Source organism: Protobothrops mucrosquamatus, unplaced genomic scaffold (assembly GCF_001527695.2).
Source record: "Protobothrops mucrosquamatus isolate PMUCROS unplaced genomic scaffold, P.Mucros_1.0 scaffold275, whole genome shotgun sequence".
NCBI classification, from domain to species: domain Eukaryota; kingdom Metazoa; phylum Chordata; class Lepidosauria; order Squamata; family Viperidae; genus Protobothrops; species Protobothrops mucrosquamatus.
Window position 1 is genome coordinate 187,771 of NW_015386619.1, and position 16,749 is coordinate 204,519.

At 36.2% G+C, this 16,749-nt stretch overlaps 1 protein-coding gene across 1 annotated transcript in view; it reads right to left on the minus strand.

The window, feature by feature from the left end:
- Positions 1 to 588: 588 nt before the first annotated feature.
- Positions 589 to 16,749, minus strand: part of MAPK12 (mitogen-activated protein kinase 12) — a 26,894-nt gene continuing 10,733 nt past the window's right edge. Inside the window, exons 4-12 of the mRNA XM_015814675.1 lie at positions 13,230 to 13,341; positions 10,735 to 10,764; positions 9,988 to 10,035; positions 7,033 to 7,147; positions 5,504 to 5,575; positions 4,086 to 4,165; positions 2,062 to 2,140; positions 1,521 to 1,694; positions 589 to 731 (exon numbers count right to left, since the gene is read on the minus strand). Of these exons, the coding sequence (XP_015670161.1) occupies positions 661 to 731; positions 1,521 to 1,694; positions 2,062 to 2,140; positions 4,086 to 4,165; positions 5,504 to 5,575; positions 7,033 to 7,147; positions 9,988 to 10,035; positions 10,735 to 10,764; positions 13,230 to 13,341 (781 nt within the window). The 3' untranslated portion in view covers positions 589 to 660. The remainder of the gene's footprint in view (positions 732 to 1,520; positions 1,695 to 2,061; positions 2,141 to 4,085; positions 4,166 to 5,503; positions 5,576 to 7,032; positions 7,148 to 9,987; positions 10,036 to 10,734; positions 10,765 to 13,229; positions 13,342 to 16,749) is intronic.

Genomic DNA, 16,749 nt, shown 5'->3' on the forward strand with positions numbered 1-16,749 from the left:
ATGTTAAATACAGGCAGTCCTCAACTTATGACCATTTAATGATGGTTCAAAGTTACAACAACCTTGGAAAAAGCAATTTACAATCTGTACTTTCACTTATGACTGTTGCACCATCCCTGCACAATTGGCTCACATTTACGACCAACTGCAACACCCTGCAGTCACGTGATCACAATTTGTGTTTGCCAATTTCAGGCAAAAAATGTCCATTGAGAAATGTGGATTTGCTTACTGATCGTGTGATTCACTTAACAATTGTGTTGATTCACTTAATGATGGCTGTAAAAATTATCATAAAATCAGGTTTGATTTAACTTACAATCACAATGATTTATGATGGAAATTCTGATCCTAATTGTGGTCGTAAGTCGAGTACTACCTGTAATTGAAGCATACCTTGAAAAATATCATAATAGAGATGATCCATCTTAGGAAAAAAAGTTTTGTTTCTCTTATAATAGGACTAATTACAGAGGGACTGCTGTAATTTACGATATAAAAACTTTTGAGCCCAATGGCTTCAAAATTCATATTAAAATGATTACATCTCATTTATTTATAAAAGATTTATATAATTATATACATATATACATATACATTTACATAACATTTACAGTCTCTTTTATTTACTCAGTTTTTAAACAAACACACAACTTGAGGTTATACTACTGTTTCTTTTGACTCGGACAACTGAAGTGGCTTAAAGTTTACAACTTCTTTATACGTGATACCTGAAAAAGTTAAACACAAAAATATTCACGTTAGATTCAGGAAAACATTTTTTTTTAAAGCAAAATTTATTAAGATGGTGCAGTAATCCAGACTTGGGAGAAGGAGGAAAGTGATCTGCAGCTTGGTGTAGGCAAACATGTCAGACTTGTTCACGAAAATTGTTTATCTTTTCCTGAGATCTTATAATTGTGTTAATAAGTCTATTAACCAATATCATCAGTATATTGCTTGCACACATAGCCCTGTAAGATTGAAAAGAATTTAGCCATCTTAATGAGCATGCGTCTCTGATTAAAACACATTGGGACAGAAAAAAACTCCCCAATTAATTTTTGTAATGCGAAATTTACAGAATGCTGTCAGCAAAGAATATTTTTTCCCTCATGATAAGGGCAGTTTTAATAATTACTATTAAATTTATACCATGCCATTTCTGCTTATAGAAGTTTTCACAGCTATTTATATTTCTCCTTGCTGTTCACTCATTTCTTGCCCATCTATGTATATTCAAGTCCTTTGTAGAACTGAGCCTAGGAAAGACATTTGTCTAAGAGTTTAGAATGTTAATTAGAAAAGAGGAAATAATATAGGTCAAAGAGACAGAATGGAACAGCAAGGACAAAGAAGTATTTCTGAGTCTCATTTAATGCAGCAGATTCCTCAGTTCCCCTGAATTATATTTTAATTAAAATGTATAAAAATCTATTTGTAGAATATAGATAAGATTTCCTACACCAATCTCATCTTCATTAGAAGACTGCTATTCAACACAACAATTCCAAACATACACTTCCATTCATCCAGGGGCAGATCCATGTTGTCAAAAGTGTCATCATATTTCTCTGCTTTGTTTTCCTCTTCGGGATCATGAATGGTTTCGAAATAAGAATGTGCCAAAGCGTCACTTGCTGTTATTCTCTTCTCTGGGTCTAACACCAGCATCTTTTCCAACAAGTTTACAGCTGGATCAACAAATTAGAAAGGAGATTTAAGGACAAACTCTCTGGAAATAGATCAAGCATGTACTTAATATTTTGTGTAAATTCTGCATCTTCTAGAGGTCATGTAGTTGTTCAAAGACCAGAAGCTCAAAGAACTGTAATTTATAATAAAGTATATCTAGCAGGAAAAGCTTACCTTTATTAGCCAGATAATCTGACATTTATGAAGAAATTATTGAGAAAATAATTCTACAATGAAATTTTCACAGGGCACAAAAAAAATTTTGAAAGTTTTTTTTTTATGTAGGATAGAAGATAACTCAACCTGTTTACTATCTTGATATCACATAATTTTCTAATATACTACATCCATCATTATTTAACTTACCTAAAGGGTTTACATTTTTCAAAATGGCAGCAAAATCTTTTTTCTGTACTTGTGGAAGGTTTTTGATATAATTTTTTGCCTTAAAATAAACAGACACAAAGATTATTGGATATGAATTGTTATTGATTCAGGAAAAGAAACAAAGAAAAATAAATTAGATGCCATCAAACTGGATTTCATTCCTAGTGAATATATGGGAAAAAATGCACTTGTGGAATACAACTCATTACATATGAGTTCACTTTGGATCTGAAGATCCTAAATTAATTCATATACAATTTGCATACTTTCAATAATTTCTATAGTTTAAGATAATTTGATTTTAGTTTCTCAGACCACAGATGCAGGCAAATCATAAATCTTGGAAATGTATGTGTGTGTGTGTGTGTGTGTATACATGTACATATACACATAAAGGTAAAGGTTTCCCCTTTCCAGTCATGTCCAATTCTAGGGGGCCGTGCTTATTTCTGTTTCTTAGCCAAGGGAGCCAGCATTGTCCGAAGATGCTTCCGTGGTCATGTGGCCAGCATGACTATACACTGAGGAACACAGAATGCTGTTATCTTCCCACAGAAGTGGTACCTATTTATCTATTTACGTTTTGCATGCTTTTGAACTGCTAGATGGGCATGGCGCTCAGATCTGAAATCCAGGCTGTCAGCTTTCAGACAAGTTCAGAGTTTTTAACCGCTGAGTCACAGCATCCCCTACATAAATCTATATACACATAAAGTCAGTTCCTATGTTATATTCTGAACTGGCTATAATAAATGAATTAAAATTGGGCAGAAATTGTTGATCCCCCATGTTCAAGGTTCTCTTGGCAAACATAACTGAAACACATTACCTGTCTTTCAAGAATATTAGAGCTTCTGATGAGCTTACTACAGAAAAGCTTATAAGGCCACTACAAAGGGAAGTGCTATGTACAGGTGGTTCTCGACTTACAACGATTCGTTTAGTGAACGTTTGAAGTTACAATGGCACTGGAAAAAGTGACTTACAACCAATCCTTACACTTACAACATCGCAACATCGCCATGGTCACTTTATCAAAATTTGGGCCTTAGCAACTGGCATGTATCTATGACAGTTGCAGTACCTGGGGTCATGTGGTTGCCATCTGCAACTTTCCCGGCCAGCTTCCAACAAGCAAAGTTAATGTGGGAGGCCAGATTTGCTTAATACCTGGGTTATTATTTTAACAACTACAAGTGATTTGCTTAACAAAAAGTTTGCAAAATTGAGTGTGACTCACTTAACAACTGCTTAGCAACAGAAATTCTGGATTCAATTGTGGTCATAAATCAAGGATTACCTATATACAATGTAAGTCAAGTTTTACATTCTTGCACCTCTTATTTTTGTCTGTGTGATTTATAATTTTTATTAATCAAATTTATATAGCTGTCCATCTCATCAGAAGTGATGTCAGAAGTCTCCATCTCATTCTATTGGTTAGGATAAACAGTTTCCACCTATCTCTTTCTTGATTTCAGATCATATTCTTGTGATCATGTGACAATTTGTTCTTACATCAAGCATATCTAACATGGAAAAGGGAAGTTTAGCAACATCTGAAGGGTAAAAGAATCACAATAAGTAAAGTTTCAAACAGAAGTTGCCTGAAATATTTCTTTTTAAAAATTAGAACCACATAAAATTTCTTAACAATATATAGATTTTAAGATAGCAATCATTTATATCAGGGGTGTCAAACTGGCGGCCCATGGGCCGGATGCATCATGCACAAGCCACACCCACCCCAGCTCACGTGACACGATCAAGTTTGACACACATGATTTATATTAATGGGGTACTGATGACTGTGAATAAAAAAGTGTATGAAAAAAAACCCAACTAAAACAAGTTTCTAATAGTTTCTAACCAGATTTCCTTGGTTTGCTGTTTTCTATGCCGTGTTAAAAGAAAATATCAAAATAGCACCAGTACATTTAAGTACCACAGAACCATCTATTTCTGAACCTGCTCATGTAAATTTTGCAAAAGCAGCAACTTACATCTTGGCTTTGTAGTTTCTGAACAAAATCCTGAGTTGGTGTGCCTGTAACTTTCATAATTTCTGTAAGCTGGTCCAGATCTGAATGTCAAAGTCAGGAATCAAATATTCAGTCAGCATGTCATTAAAAATGATATAATTGATCTGATTTTCTTACTTTTGAAATCAAACCATATAATATATATACTTCATGTATTTTTTCACAACTAGTGGCAGTTGGTTAGGAATTAACAACTATTTTTGGTCATTTCTTTGTGTGTTCTCAAGCTAACAATTTGTAAAAGCTTTTATAACTGTCAGGACCCGTTCATAATCATATTTTCGGCGCTCTGCCATTCTGACGGGAGGGGGACTCACGGATGTATTTCCTTTACTTTGTTCTCTCTACGTTTTGATGTATCGCTTTGGGTGTGAAGAAGGGGAAGAATGTGCCCGGAGCCATCTGCCTTATCTCTGAGCTATTGTAAAAAGAAGACACAGGGCCTGGGAACCATCCCTTATCATTCCGGTTCCCATAACAACTTCACACCTATAGATTGGCTGGAAGAGCGCTGAAAGGTTGGACACTGAGGGGGGTTGTCAAGGAAAACCTTAATGTAACAATTTACGTGGGACTTCCTCAGATCTTGCTTTGCCTTTCTGCTTTCACTGACTCTCAATAAAAGTTCCTGTTTGAAACAATGCCTGTTTCAAGAGTTCTGCTTTCTTGGGAGTAATAACTGAGGCAGGACCTTACAATAACTACATTAAAATTTCAGCTTTCTTTCTTTGTTAAACTAGAATCAATGACCTTGTCTTCCAAATGTTGAAGACAGAAAGCTATGTTTGTCTTTAAACACTGATTTTTCATAACTCATTTTGAGCCTCTAAAAATGCCCATTGACATAAACTGCATCAACACATATAAAATAAACTAAAATGCAACCCATATGCCAAATGTTGGAGCCAAAAATGTGACATTCAACCAGCATTTAATTATATTTAATTTAATTATAATAGAGTCCTGATGGAGCAGTAGTTAAAATGCAGTATTGCAGGCAAACTCTGCCACAGCCTGAAGTTCGATCCTGACATGGCTAGAGCCTTCCATCCTTCCAAGATCGGTAAAAAGAGGACCCAGATTGTTGGGTGCAACGTGTAAATAATGTTTCTTCATTGCAAACTGCCCAGAGAGTGCTGTAAAGTGCTATGGGTTGATATAAGCCTAAATGCTATCACTATTGCTATGAGGTGGGACAAACTATTAATCTCACAACTTTCTGGCAAAGCTATGGATCTCTAAATCTGGCTTGATGTTTGCAAATAAGTAGCTCAACTGATCATTTTTCACTTGAAGTGACTACAAAGTGACTTACTTTGATACCTGAGTTTTTGCATATTTCTCCAACTTAATGTGAAGCATTAATCAAGAAAGGATACGATCATTGCCCTTGAAAAGGGGCCTTCCTGTCACCATCTCAGCCATTATACACCCCACTGACCAGATATCCACTGAAATACAGAAAATGCACCCATTAAATTGGTGTGAGCAGCATCTAAATTCAGCTCATCAATCAACCACAAAACCTTTAAAAAGAAAGCAACAACACAAAACCAGTGTTTTGTGATTTGTAACCGAAAATATGTATTCTATTTCTGCAATTTCAATAGTTCAATGAATGCTTTTTAGAATCTTGATGGTCTGATCTACAGGCATCTTCTTTCTTTCAAAGTTTCTGTTCTTTAGCATTGATGAAGCAGCTAGGTATGATCCGAATTAAAGCTGTCTGTTGTGCCAGCTCTTTATTACATTTTAAATTTTCATGTAAGGAGCTCAGCTTGATATAGTCTCATTTCCATTTTATCCGCTCATAAATCTTGTGTTACACTGAAAAAAATAATCAGGTCCAGTGAGTTCTATGAATCAGTAGGCTATTATTTTAAAAAAAATAAAAATAACATGGTTGGCTTATTATTGTGAAATGAGTTTTCTGGAAGTACCAGCTTCCCTTGTCAGAAATGCAATCAGTAGTAATTAATACTTAAAATTGGCACAGAGAAAATAATTGTTGGTCTAAGTCTTCAGGATAGCATTTGGAGAAAGAGGAAGACGAGGAAATTGTGGGAGAGATCCTATGTAATCACAATGATGATACTTGTATCTGACATAGGAATAGAAGCATGAAAGGCAATACAGGTAATCTTCATTTAATTATGGTAATTGGAGCTGCAGGGTATGTGATGGTTTGTGAAGGTTAGGTGAGGTTTGGGGTGGCTACTCCAGGATGAGAGAGACTGAGATTTTGCTTATGGAACTTTGCTTGTGGGAAGACGGCAAGGAAGGTTGCAAATGGCAATCATGTGACTGCAGAACACTGCAACCATTGTACTACAAGCCAGTTGCCAGGTGCCCAGGTTGCAAATCACGTGAGAGCGAAGGTGCTGGCAAAAACTTTGAGAATTGGTTGTAACTCTCCTTTGACAGCGCTACTCTACCTTCAAATGGTTGATCAACAAATGATTGATTGGTAAGCAAAGACTACTTGCAGGCAGAATTTTCAGGAGCTACATATGGCTACTCAGCTTCCAAGTCCCCACAGTAAGGGGCCACTGTTAAGAATCACTGAATACGTAAACCAGACAAGTGAAGTCAAACATTGCAGAAATGGCAAAGCCTTGAAACCCAAGAATTTCAGAAACCTGTTCTGCAGATGACTAGAACTAAGATGTTTCCCTCTAGAAACGTTATGGAAATTAATATGCAAACAGCTACACTACCTGTGGTTCAATTCTTTGCAATTTTATTCAATGTCTCTGCAAATAAAACAACAGACTTTTTCAGTTAGTCTATGAGGAGATTACAAGATAGTTTTTGTAAAGCTGCCGCTCTTTCGCAATAGAAGTGATGAAATCAGTGGTTTCAGAAACCCCAGCACAGAAAAACAGTTTCTAGCAAATACAAAAATTACCTGTTTGTGTATAATGCATCCAATTAAGTATAACTTCTGGGGCTCGATACCACCTAGTAACCACATAGCCAGTCATCTCACTATCTGTATGTCTTGCCAGCCCAAAATCTAAAATCTGTTTTAGAGGAACAAAATATAATCCATTTTCATTTCTGGAATGTCATAAACACCTTGAATTGGAATGAGATTTGTTCATGTTGGAAAATATCTAGTAATATATTTATCATTCTTAAATCCTATTAATTCAATGGCCTCTTCCTAAAAATGTAAACCTATTCCCTTGAAAATAGTTAGAGATCCCTAACAGGCTACATTACATTTCTGTCTCATTGCTAAAATACATTTCTCATATCCATATATTTTCTCATTACCTTCATTCAACTTACAACATTATCCAAATAATTGATTGCAATGAAATGATGCCCTTATTTTAGAGGAATGCAAATGGTTATTTGGATTTTGTAGCTTTGTTCATATTAAATAGCATTTTTGCAAGGACAAGAATCTCAAAGCCCTATTCATTACATGCTATTTATTCAATCATCATAAACGCAAGTTCTATATATTACATTTTTCCTGATAGTAGTAGGTGGAAATCTCAGTTCACAGGAATTATTTTTTACATTATATAATCATAAAGGCAGCAAAACTAAAACCACATGAATTTGGCTTATTATTCATATATTCACAGCTACTGAGAAAGCTTTGAGCTTACTTTTTAGGCCGTAACAATGCAGCTGGCAGAAACAGATCCCCCCCCCATTATCAGCTACTCCAAAATGCCATGCAAAGTGTCAAAGACCTCCAGCTCCAAGCATTACATAGGGTTCAGGGATACTATGCCCAAAGTTGATGGAAATACAATTTGAAAATCAATCTCACTATTCATTACTGCATGTACCAAAATGTGGAACCAATTCAATGCAATTTTTTAAATTAAATTGTTATGATTTAAAAAACTGAAATAAAGCACTTAACAGGTAATCCTCCACTTATAACCACAATTGGACCTGAAATCTTGTTGATTGAGATACCATGGGACCACTTTGTTCACCGACTGCAATCCTGCCTCTCCCTCTTGCAGTTGTTAAGCAATGGTGTGGGTCATTAAGCAGACTGCTGGAGCCTGGGCTTCCAGGACATGGTGAAGAGAGGAGAGGGTCCAAGCCAGGGAGAACGATCACGAGAATGCTAGGTTTTGTCAGTGTTTTTGCCAGATTTGAGGACCATTCCTCCAGTGTGTGGATGGATTTTTCCTCCCTGCATAGAGGGGAAAGTCCCTCTGCTTACTAGGGCAGGGATCCCCAACCCCCAGTCCGTGGACTGGCACCGGTCCGTGGCATGCCAACAACCGGTCCGCGCAAACAAGCGAAGCCCCATCTGCAGGCAGCATACAAAACCACACACCCCTCCAGTCTGTGGAAAAATCTTTCTACATGGAACAGGTCCATGGTGCCCAAAAGATTGGGGGCTGCTACACTAGGGCAATGGATGAAATCCAACATCCCCTCCATTTCAAACTTCTCTGCTGACTCCCCAATTGACTTTCTGGGTGTTAGGCACACCCAACCAGACACACACATGCAGAGTTTGAGTTAACTACTTTATTATGTTCTGTCTATAATACAGGAATCTCCTCAGTCTAGCAGTCTAATCTTGGAACCCAGTAGATAAGGCTCCAAGGAACTTAGGGAGGGTTGACCCTTTTGTGGTTGTACTGTGACTCCAGGCTAGCTCTGAGCTTGATTTCTTCTCCCTGCTAGGCTGGGTGCTTCCCAGCACTGGCAAAACTGGGAGAGAAAATTATAAACTGCAATCACATGATTGCAGGACATTTGGCAATTGGTTGTAAATGAGAACAGGCTGCTAAGTGCTAAAAATGTAGTCATGTGATGGGAAAGAAGCGTGAGATTTTATTACAACAGGAAGCACTTTATGATCTCTAAAGCACCCATTTCAAGCCTGTAATGACTGAACAGTCATTAAATAACTGATCATAAGTTGTGGACTACCTGTAATTGCTTTCTTATATTAAAGTTGCAATTTAACAGCTGGCAGGTAAGAAGCTTTGCATGTTTTCAGAGGATTTTGCTGCATTTCCATGAAAATACTTTACATCTAACCCTCTGTTTAATTCCTCTTTTTCTGTTGGAAATTTTTTTAAAAACAGTGTATCTGTTTAAACACAGACACGATGCTCTAACAAAACGTAAGCAATCTATGTTGTGTTAATGTGCTCTCCTATGGATTACTGCTTGTTAGAAAGATTGTCTTCTTTGCCATAAATTCATACAAATCCTGAACTCAGTAACCAGCTATGGTTGTTACATATACCCCAAACTGAAGGTCATACTGAACTAACTGCTTGTAGCTTCAGTCAATCCACATTAACTCAAAAATAATTTAATTTTTTGAAGCTTTTTACATGAACCCCATCAACAGAGCCTTTATTAAGATGCTCAATTGTCTAAATGAAAGCCTTACAAAGTGAAAAGCCCTAGGGTGTCTACTCAGCATTGTATTCCTATTACCCCAATCTAGGAGAGCATGCTATGTTTCCAGCTTGTATCTTATTTTCCACAGCTTAATTAAAGATACCTTTTGTAAAAGACAAAGACCTGATTCTGCTGTCTTCTTACAAATAACAGGATGAAATCCAATAATTATCTATGTAAAACATTCAAGCTTAAGCTTCTGGAAAAATGATAACAAACTTCTTTTATAAGCAATCATCCTTACATACATGTGCAATGTCGCAGAGTCTACCCTTAGTCAGGAAATCTGGAGTTAATCCAGGCACACAGACATTAACAGTCTATTACTTCACACAATAGTGCTACAGACTGTAACCTGTTCTCATTTTTAAAATGCTTTTCGCATTAGTTATATCTGACATACTTCCAGATTCCCCAGTATTTACTTCTGAAAAAACAACTAGAGCATTCAGTTTCTTACCTTCAACTCACAGTCTTCATTAACCGCTAGGTTTCCAGGTTTTAAATCCTATGAAGATGTTTAAAACAAGAAATCTAAAACTAAATTTATTTGTAGTTGGAAGTATTTATTTCAAAGGCAGGCATTTTTTTTTAGTTGTTCAAGACAAACAATGGCCCAGAATGCAAATGGATTGATGTGTTGCCAAATATGAACATAGGGACCAATACTCAGCCAGAAGCTTCTCTGGCAGTGACTGAAAAATAAATTACAGAAGCCAAGGAAGCAAGCAATAGTATTAAAAAAATTCCAAAGTCAAACATGTGTGTACATATAGAACTATAACATTTCCACTGAGCAAAATGAAAATATTACATGCATGCAAACATCCTGATCTCCTTTTAATCAATCACAAAAGAAACCTGTACTATTCATCACGTTTATATTGAATTGGAAATGATTATTGTAATAATTCCTGAAGGATAGAGTTTAATTTGCATTTAAGCTGTAATTTTGCAAATAGTACATCAAAGAGCCCAAGGAATACATTATCAAGTACTCATTAAAACAGCAAAGACTTTTTCAATGAAGCCTTGTAGGTATCAATAATTAAAATTGTGCAATAAACGTTATCTTTCTTTGTATATTTCAGTATAAAATTTCAGGATAAAAATTCCAAGCATTATATATGGATATATGATTGAAGAGAATCTTTCTACAAGAATATATAAACCTATCAAAAAGAAAAGCCTGAAGAGTTTTACTTACTCTATGAATTATGCCAGATGAATGGATATACTGTGGAAAGAAACAAAAAACACATTACTCATTTGCTATCGATGAAATATGTTTTTTTTGTTCCAAAGCTTTTCAGAGTAATGGCAAAAACAATCCATGGGGAACCATTGTGGTGTAAGTAGTCATTCTCATCCTGATTTGACTTTCGTTTTTTTATTTTAAAAAAGGTCTTCTGCTAAGTAAAACATCAGGCTATAGTTTTGTCTATATTTATAGATATGCCTCAGGGCCCCACACAACCTCTTTATAGTTCTTAGGAATCAAAAATGTTTGGAGTCTTCAATGGTGCACTTTGCATGAATACCCATCTTGTTAATGGATAAAGGTAATCTGGGCCAATAATGAGCATCTTGCAAGATTAGAATATGAGACACAGAACAGCCTCATCTGTTTGCCTTTTCATAAATGCTATTTTGTGACCTGAATGCCCTCACTATAACATTTGTTACACGAATGGCAAGAGTTCACAGGGAACAGCCATTTTGTCAGTGTCCATGAAAAGCTTTTGAAATTAAAATTTGTCTTTCAACTCAAAAAGACCCTACCTACTGTACTTTAGCTGTGTTTTATGGAAGTTGCAATCCAACAACCTAGAAATCAATCTTTAAGTTGTCAGAAATCAGATATCTAGATTGAGAAACATATGAATGGAAAACTCAAAATTCTTCTATCAAACCAAACACTGTTAATGGAGGATTATCTCTTTGCTGCAGCCCAACAATTTACCTTACCTACATATGTAGGAAACCAGTCTTTTGAATTATGGCTCAAGACCAAATGTCTGCCCTTCTTCCCTGCAAGCACTAAAGTTCCAGATAAAATGAATTTGCAAAACAGAGCTCAGATGGTGATTTTCTACACCATAGCTCTTCTTGGTTCTATTTCTGTCCTTGTTTCACTTCAACAGATGGCGTTGCCATCAATGTGGGATTCCCAAACTAGAGCCTTCAGCCATTTTAATCTTAGCCTTTCACTTCTTCCTACTACAATATTAGCAGGAAAAAAACATTTGAAACTTTAGCATGAACACTTATGTTTGCACATTTCTACAATGTATTTTGTGTGTAAGAAAATATACACAAATATAGAGTACGAAAGGATCATTATGGAAATATTTGTAGATAAGCAAAGCTTCCGAAGAAGCTAACAAGAAACAGAGAAAAACAATGATTTCTGCTGGTGATTTTGTAATGCAGTGATGAATGTGATGGACTAGGACTGGGAAGGCACAGATTCAAGACCTGCCTGAGCCATGAAAGCTCACAGGGTGATTTGGAATCAGTCACTATTGCAATTCAATATATCTCATGGGGTTGTTGTTGTGGGAGGATAAATGCTCCCTATCTGTATCCTCAAACTTGTAGAGGAAAGGTAGGAAATCAATCAAATAAATATATGAAATCATTATTAATCTGCCATGACAGTACTACAACATCAAGTGTCCCATTTCTTTTTCAAAAAGATAGTTTTCATTTCTGGTTGATGTTAACAGGAAGTTTAAAAAAACATGAAAACAGCCAGGTGTTGCTTCTCAGCAAACACCAGGTACAACATTTCTGCCTTTCCAGTTCTCCCTGCATCTGGGCCAGATTGCACATTGCAACTGAGATGACTTTCTGGCTTAAAGAATTAGAGTACAACATGAGACCCAAAGTTGTTTTCCTTGCTTGGTTTGCAGTAAATTCAGCAGTGGCAAAACCTAAACCTGACCACAAAATTTCATTCCATTCCACTTCACTCTACTTTATCCCTATTCATCATCCCTATCCCTACTCTATTCTTCCCTTCCTTTCCCCTTCCCTCCTTCTGCAAATAAAAGGAGACATAATTTACCATTAAGCCCAAATCTAGAAGAATAACTGATTGTTGCCAAGTAATTCAGGATCTTCAAAACAGTTTTGTAACATGATTTAAAGGAAGCTTACACATCTTGGATATTTCAGGACCAAAAACTGTAACCCCAGCTTCAGACAAGTCATGAAGCAGTTTATTTTTGTTTATTTGCCAGAATTCCTCATTTTCTGCACAGTACAAATAAAGTTCATAAGTAAATTAATTTACCTTCAAATTAATTAAATTTAGAACTAACAGAGAAACTAGAAGGGTTTTGTGCAAATAATCAGAGCTTATGAACCTAAAAGGATTTAAAATTCAAATCCTCACAAAGAAAAAGATTCACCAATGAAAATGTAAGAATCAAAATTCCTTCAGAGTAAGGATTGTCCCTGCAATTTTCTTGTAACAAAAGGTTTTCTGAAGTGGTTTGGCATTACCTCCTTCCCAGAGCTGAAAATAATAGATCCAGAGTTACCTGGCTGGCAATGTACCTAAGGCAGTTAGGACTAGAACTCACAGTCTCCTGGTTTCTAGCATGATGCCTTTACTACTACTTATCATAGGAAAGGATATGAGAAGAGAGAATGATGACAAAAGCCAACAAAGCAATTGAAAGAGAAAGATCTAACCTTTAGGCCCTTTAACATCTGGTAGACCAGGAACTGGATCCTATCTTCAGTTAGTTTCTCATGCTTCATTATTTTACTTAAGTCTGTTCCCATAAATGGCATGACAAGGTAGCTAAAATGAAAAGACAATTAAATATAAACTAAACAAAATTACATAGTCTAATTGTAATATTGTATAGTAGCAGGTTATCATGTATAAGCATGCCAGATTATGAAGATTTCTGCAAGAAGCTATGAGGACAGTGTAGAAAAAATATGCCTACCTTTAAAAATGAGCCCTAAATTGGAACATAGGTAGCCCTATATTCCAAGATTTTCATTGCTAAGCAAGAAACTTGCTAAGTGAACTCTGCCTCATTTTAAGGCCTTTCTTGCCACAATTGTTAAGTGAACCACTGCATTTGTTAAGTTAGTAACGTGGTTAAGTAAATCTGGCTTCCCCATTGACTTTGCTTGTCAGGTGAGCACATGTCCCCGGGACACTGCAACCGTCATAAATACATGCCAGTTGCCAATTGACCAAATTTTAATCACGTAACCAGGGGGATGCTGCAATGGTTGTAAGTGTGAAAAAAGGTCATAAGTTATTTTTTCCAGGACTGCTTCACTTTGAATGGTCACTAAACAAATGGTTGTAAATCAATGACTATCTGTATAATAAAAAGGTCAATGTAAAAAGAAGTGCCTTGAAACCTTTCCTAAAATTCTAGAGAACTGGTGGCAAAACTCCTGTCTAAAATCTATTACCTAGGTTGAGAGCAAGATAGAATTTACTTTGGATTATAAAATAATCATGTAAAAATTGCTCTTATTTTCCACTAAGCATTATGTTATATAAAGGCTTTCTGGGTTTTTTTTTAACTGAACATCACAAATGCTTTATGCTTTAGAACAGTGTTTCTCAACCTTGACAATTTTAAGGCATGTGGACTTCAACTCCCAGAATTCCACAGCCAGCATTGCTGGCTGTGGAATTCTGGGAGTTGAAGTCCACATACCTTAAAATTGTCAAGGTTGAGAAACACTGCTTTAGAACAAGAAATGTTGATTGATAACATTATCTACAGTTGGCATAGTTTTATACTAGTACATAAAACTGGGCTGAACTAGAGGATGCAGGATGCAAAACTGCTCTTTTGATCCCTCCATCATGTAACTGCTTCAGCTGAAATCCATTTATCAAGGCAAACCAGATCAAAATCAGGATGAGTGGAGACAACTGAGCATCTCATATACATACACAGATAAAGTAGTCCTTCAAACCCACATTTCCAACATAAAATATATGAACCTGGTCTATGTCAGGATTTTTTAAAAAAATATTTATTTATTGAACCAATTTATATAGCCACCTATCTCACAAACAAGTGACTTTGGGCAGCTAAAAAAAGTTAATATATTAAAAATTATTTTAAAAAAACATAAAAATCAAGATAAAACAGAGTAACAGATGAAGGTTGTTAGTTTATTGAAACTAGCCAGGCAGAAAAGCAAATTAATCAAAGCCTGATTTGTTTTGTTCCTTTGCTTCAAATAATATATAGATTTTGGAGAGAGTATTAAAGCAAATCAGGGATTAATTATGAAGTTCAGCAATATTCAAAACTAAAACTACTCAGGCTTCATAAATCAAGAAGCAGTAGCTTTTCTGTGATGCATTACACAGCATAATAAACCCCAAAACAGTCATATTACATTATGACTTATGTTGATATCTGTATAAACCAGGGAAAGATGCCATCAAGTCAATATTGACTCTTAGTGAACATATAAATAAATTTTATCCAAGAAAATAATAATAATAATAATAATAGTAAAGTTGGAAGGTACCTTGAAGGTCATCTAGTCCAACCCCCTGCTCAGGCAGGAAACCCTATGGCTGTCCAGTCTCTTCTTAAAAACTTCCAGTGTTGGAGCATTCACCGCTTCTGGAGGCAGGTTGTTCCACTGGTTAATTGTTCTCACTGTCAGGAAGTTTCTCCTTAGTTCTAGATTGCTTCTCTCCTTGATTAGTTTCCACCCGTTGCTTCTTGTCCTGCCTCCAGGCGCTTTGGAAAATAGCTTGACTCCCTCTNTGCAAATATAATTCTTGCCGCTGTTGTTACATGTAAAATCAAATATATGTTTTGTTTATCAGTCTTTTCTGGCATTATATCTAATAAAAAAAGTTCAGGTTTAAAATCTACATGTTTTCCCAACATCTTTTCTAGCCATGTATATATATTTTTCCAATAACTCTTTGCTTTGGCACATGTCCACCAAACATGGTAATAAATACCTGACTTGTGTTTGCACTTCCAACATCTATCTGACATGTTTTTAAACATTTTTGCTAATCTTGCTGATGGCATTTCACAGAGCAGCCACAGAAATAAAATGGTGGTGATGGTGCTGTGTGTGTGTGTGTGTGTGTGGGTGTGAAAGAGAAGAGATTCATGCATAATCTCTCAAGGTTTTTTTCAAAGTAGGAAACAAATAGCATTCTTTTGGAGTCTTTATCATTCTCTATAAACAGAATGCAATGTAATTCAGCAAGGTAGGAGTCCCTTGCTAAAGTCCACTTTGTTTATTCCTGGCCAAAAGTCACCTTTCAGCTGTGGATTTTGAAATCACAGCTCACTCTCTTTGCAGCTCTTCCATGCAAGGTCAGATTGGCAAAGACATTTAATTAATTAATTATATTTATTTGCCTTCCATCTTGTATCCAACAACCCTGGGCAGCTTACAATATAGCGACATTGAAAACATTAAAATCATTCATTATAAAAACACAGCAGATAAAGACTGCTGTCGTTAACAGATAATGACACTAAGTCATCGTTCAGGTGCTTGGATTGTGGTAGTGTGGGAACTCTTAGCCACTATGGTTTGTAAAACCCGGGTTATAATATAGCGTGCGTGAATCCAAGCACTTGGGGTTTATTCAATAAATAATTATAATAATAATAATAATAATAGTAAAGTTGGAAGGGACCTTGAAGGTCATCTAGTCCAACCCCCTGCTCAGGCAGGAAACCCTATATCATTTCGGACAAATGGCTGTCCAGTCTCTTCTTAAAAACTTCCAGTGTTGGAGCATTCATCGCTTCTGGAGGCAGGTTGTTCCACTGGTTAATTGTTCTCACTGTCAGGAAGTTTCTCCTTAGTTCTAGGTTGCTTCTCTTCTTGATTAGTTTCCACCCATTGCTTCTTGTCCTGCCTCCAGGTGCTTTGGAAAATAGCTTGACTCCCTCTTCTTTATGGCAACCCCTGAGATATTGGAACACTGCTATCATGTCCCCCCTCGTCCTTCTCTTCATTAAACTAGACATACCCAATTCTAGCAGCCGTTCCTTATATGCTTTAGCCTCCAGTCCCCTAATCATCTTTGTTGCTCTTCTCTGTACTCTTTCCAAAGTCTCAACATCTTTTTTACATCGCGGTGACCAAAACTGGATGCAGTATTCCAAGTGTGGCCTTACCAAGGCATTGTAAAGTGGAATTAACACTTCACGTGATCTTGATTCTATCCCTCTGTTAA